General features: G+C 63.8%; 1 protein-coding gene across 1 annotated transcript; it reads left to right on the top strand.

The window, feature by feature from the left end:
- LOC107306799 (transcription factor SOX-17-like) lies at window positions 1–1772 on the top strand. The gene is made up of 2 exons (XM_015850146.3): window positions 1–377; window positions 484–1772. Exons 1-2 carry the CDS (start codon window positions 89–91, stop codon window positions 1443–1445), a joined length of 1251 nt encoding a protein of 416 aa, XP_015705632.2. The 5' UTR covers window positions 1–88; the 3' UTR covers window positions 1446–1772.
- Window positions 1773–4293: the final 2521 nt, after the last annotated feature.

Here is a 4293-nt window from a genome sequence, read left to right as displayed (position 1 = left end):
AATAGAAGCGGGCGGGAGCCGGCGGCCGTCAGCGGGTAGCGAGCGGCCCGTCCGTCCGTGGGCAGCCGTCGGGGCCGGGCGCCCCGCGATGAGCAGCCCCGATGCGGGCTACGCCAGCAGCGAGGAGCAGGCGCAGGGCCGGGGCGCGCTGCCCGCCATGATGCCGGCCCTGGGCCCGTGCCCCTGGGCGGAGGCGCTGAGCCCGCCGGGCGAGGCCAAGGCGAAGGGCGAGGCGGGGGCGACGGGCGGGCGCGGTAAAGGCGAAGCGCGGATCCGGCGGCCGATGAACGCCTTCATGGTGTGGGCGAAGGACGAGCGCAAGCGGCTGGCGCAGCAGAACCCGGACCTGCACAACGCCGAGCTCAGCAAGATGCTGGGTGAGCGCCGGAGCCGAGGGCCGGGAACCGGGGGGGAGGGCGCGGGGTCGGGGCCGGGCTTCGGGCGTCCGCGTTGACGGTGACGGTGCCGGTGCTGTGCGCGCAGGTAAATCGTGGAAGGCGCTGTCCCTGTCGGAGAAGCGTCCGTTCGTGGAGGAGGCGGAGCGGCTGCGGGTGCAGCACATGCAGGACCACCCCAACTACAAGTACCGTCCGCGGCGGCGGAAGCAGGTGAAGCGGCTGAAGCGGGCGGAGAGCGGCTTCCCCCAGCACGGCCCGGCCGAGGCGGTGCCGCCCGCGCTGGTCCCCGACGGAGGCGGAGGCGTCGGCGGCGTCGGTCCGTGCGCCGAGAGCCTGGCGCTGCCCTACGCGGAGCGCGGCTACGCGGCGGGGCCGGCGCGTTACCGGGACTGCCCGGCGCTGGGCGCCGCCTTCGACGGCTTCGGGCTGCCCACGCCGGACCCGTCCCCGCTGGACGCGGCGCACGGCGAGGTGCCTTTCTTCGCGCCGGGGCCGCTGGACGAGTGCGCGCCGGGGCCCTACGGCGGCTACGGCCCCGCGGCGCCGGGAGACTTCCAGGCTGCGGGAGCGGGGCCGGGCGAGAGCCCCGCGGGGGCGGCGCTGCGGCGGCACCAGCAGCAGCAGCATCACCCGCAGCAGCGCTCGCACCCCGCTGCCGGCGAGCTGGGGCCGGGCGGCGCTCTGCAGGGGCTGCTGGGCTGCCCGGCGCCGCCGCACTACTACGGGCAGCTGTGCCCGGGCCGCGGCCCGCCCGCTCCCGTGCCCGTGCCCGTGGCCGTGGCGCTGGGCGCGCAGCCGTCCCCGCCGCCCGAGGCCGCGGCGTGCCGGGAGCCGCTGGAGCACTTGCCGCACGACGAGCTGCTGGGCGACGTGGACCGCAGCGAGTTCGAGCAGTACCTGCGCTTCGCCTGCAAAGCCGAGCTGGGGCCGCCCTTCGCGGGCCACGACGTGGCCGGGCTGGCGTCGTCCGAAGCCGCGGGGCCGCTCTCCGCCGTGGTGTCGGACGCCAGCAGCGCCGTCTATTACTGCGGCTACGCCGACGGCTGAGGACTGCGGCGGCACCGAGACGCCTCGCTCCTATTTATGTAATTTATTCGGATGCTGAGGACTGCCGGGGCCTGGACTCGCTCGGGGTGAACCCCAAGGCTTCCGCTGCCGCGCCGCGATCCGAGTGATGCTGGGATCGATGTCCCGTCTCACCGTGGGGTGCGGTGTTCGTACTGCAGAGCAGCGCCGTGGCACACAGCGGGGATGTCATTCCCGGCAGAGAGCAGGATGGTTTTGTAGCGTTGTACAGTGTTCAGGTTTTTATATGTTGGTCTTGTACAGAGTAATTTTGCACTTTTTCAAATAAAGTGACAATAATAAAACCGCCCCTCTCTATCCCCTCGCAGAGATGTGATCGCACTCTGCACACTGTCACCGCTGCTCTTTGCACTGCTCCTATGGGTGCCCCTGCAGTGAGGATGCAGCTCCAGTACGGGCTGCAGGCGGTTCCTCCCGTCCCTCTACTCCAGGTGTTGTGCAGTTTTCTATGTTCGGACATTGCCTCCTTCCTCCCATCTTTCTGCTCCCTCCCGAAGTGATGTTTTGGCCATTTATTGGTGGGTTTCTGAGTAGGCTGCGACAGCTCTGACCGCATTTAAAGGCACGATGGCAGGGAGGTGACTCCGCGGGTTTTCTGCTGCTTCTCCACAGCGGCACATCACGAGGAGCGTTCAAGAACCTTCACTTTTACTTTCCCTAAAGTAATTCCTGTAACAGAATGATCTTGCCTATAGATAGAATTACCTTTGCCACTGGCAAACCCGCACGGCCAGGTGCAATCTGCCCTCCATCGCTGAGCCTCCCGAAGCACAGCCCCGCTGGCAGAATGCAATGTCATTTACACGCTGCTCGTGAATCACCGGTCACAGCGCATTACACCTGCCAGAGGCCCTCCCTTCTTCTACCCACCCGTTCCGGCTGCAGAGCTGCGTCCCAGCGCTGAGCTCCCTGCAGCCCCACCGGGCGCTCCCTCGAGGCTCCCACGGGCGCACGGCAGAAGCAGCTCTCAGCACACGAACGCGGGTGGCCCTCAGTCACCTCTCTGCTGGTCCATGCATACCCTGCACAAAGAGCAGTGTCCACATGGTGCCCAGGACATAAACAGTGCTTTGGCAGTAGCTCAGTGTCACTTTTCTCATGCATTTTTAACCTACAGGGTTTGATAAAATTCATAAACTCAGAATCGTTTGAGTTGGAAGGACCCTTAAAGGTCATCCAGTCTAACTCCCCTGCAACGAACAAGGGACATCTGCAGCTACATCAGGTTGCACAGAGTCCCGTCCAGCATGACCTCGATTGTCTCCAGAGGTGGAGCATCCACCACTTCTCTGGGCGACCTATGCCAGTGCCTTACCACTTTTATCACAAAACAACTTCTTATATCCAATCTAAATCTCCTCTCTTTTCACTTTAAAGCATTACCTTTTGTCCTGTCACCACAGAGCATGCTAAGGAGTCTGTCCCTTTCCTTTTAGCTCCCCTTTAGATACTGAAAGGCCACTGTCATCTCTCCCTGAAACCTCTTCTCCAGGCTGAACAGCCCCAGCTCTCAGCCTGTCTTCATAGGGTAGATGTTCCATCCCTTGGATCACTTGTGTGGCCTTCCTCTGGACATAATCCAACAGGTCTGTGTCTCTCCTGTACTGAGGACTCCGCATCTGCACGCAGTACTCAAGGTGAGGTCTCACCAGCAGAGAGCAGAGGGGCAGGATCACCCCCTTTGCCCTGCTGGCCGCACTGTTTTGCGTGCAAACCAGGATACAGTTGGCTTTCCGGGCTGTGAGGACACACTGCTGGCTCATGACCAGTTGCCACCCACCAGTATCCCCACATTCACTTTCCTCTTCACCCTACTCGTGACTTTGTGGAGGAAAATCACTTCAATTGGTCTAGAACCAAATCACTCTAACGCTGTTTGCATGTTTGAGCACCTCCTGGAAGTGACTGTCAATGCACTGTGCTAAATAAGCATAGGGGATTAGGAATCGGGGCCAAACGCATCCTCTTCAGTTGATCGCCACCACCCCCAAGTGAACCCCGCGTCTCTCTGTAGACGTGGAGGTCCTCTCAGCACTAGAGATGCCTGCGGGCATCCACAGCAGCCCCCAGGCCTGCTCTCCTTGTTTGCTTCAGGTGGGACTGCCGGGGGGCTGCGGGTGCCGCAGAACTGCGTACCGTCGGAGGACACCGCTGGCCTCGGGTGCCTCTCAGGGGGCCGTGAGGATCCCACCCTCTCCTCTCTCGGCCCTTCGCCTCTGCTCTTCTCCTCCCAGTGGGAGGGCAGCGCGGCATTTCGCTGAAGCGCCGCACAGAGGAAGAGGGAAAGCGCGGCAGGTCGAGGAAAGTGGGATTTTCCGATGTGGATCCTTTGGATTTATATCAGCACGCATAGGATGGCTGTGCCCGCTCTCCCCTGTCCCAAAGCAGCTCCCGGCTCAGCCCAATCCCAGCGCGGCAGGGCCGGGAGCCCGAAGGGAGACAGTATCCCCGTTCCCGTGCTTCTGTGTATCCCTGTCCCAGAAATTACATCCCGGGTCAGTGCAGCACAGCTCCGGGTGTCAGCTTTAAGATGAGCTCAGTGCGAAGCTCGAAAGGGCAAAATCACAGAGCTGGTGGGTGTCCCACCGCACAGGACAATGCTTGCCGGTCCGTACCAACACTCGACACCTCCACGGCATCTTCTGCATGGGCTGCAGGAGGGGTGATCGGGCCGGAGCGGCTGGGCCCGTCCCCCGCGCGGCTCAGGTGCCTGCGACAGCCCCGGGGCCGCCCCGCGGAGCCGCCGGCAGCGCCCCGAGCCGCGCCCGCCCCCGCGGCCCCATTGGCCGCGCCGCTGCTGAAATAGAAG

Source organism: Coturnix japonica, chromosome 2 (assembly GCF_054131305.1).
Source record: "Coturnix japonica strain WE chromosome 2, WE-NBRP24, whole genome shotgun sequence".
In the NCBI taxonomy this organism is placed as follows: Eukaryota; Metazoa; Chordata; class Aves; order Galliformes; family Phasianidae; genus Coturnix; species Coturnix japonica.
Note: the sequence above shows the minus strand (reverse complement) of the source record. Positions and strands in the feature narration are given on the sequence as shown.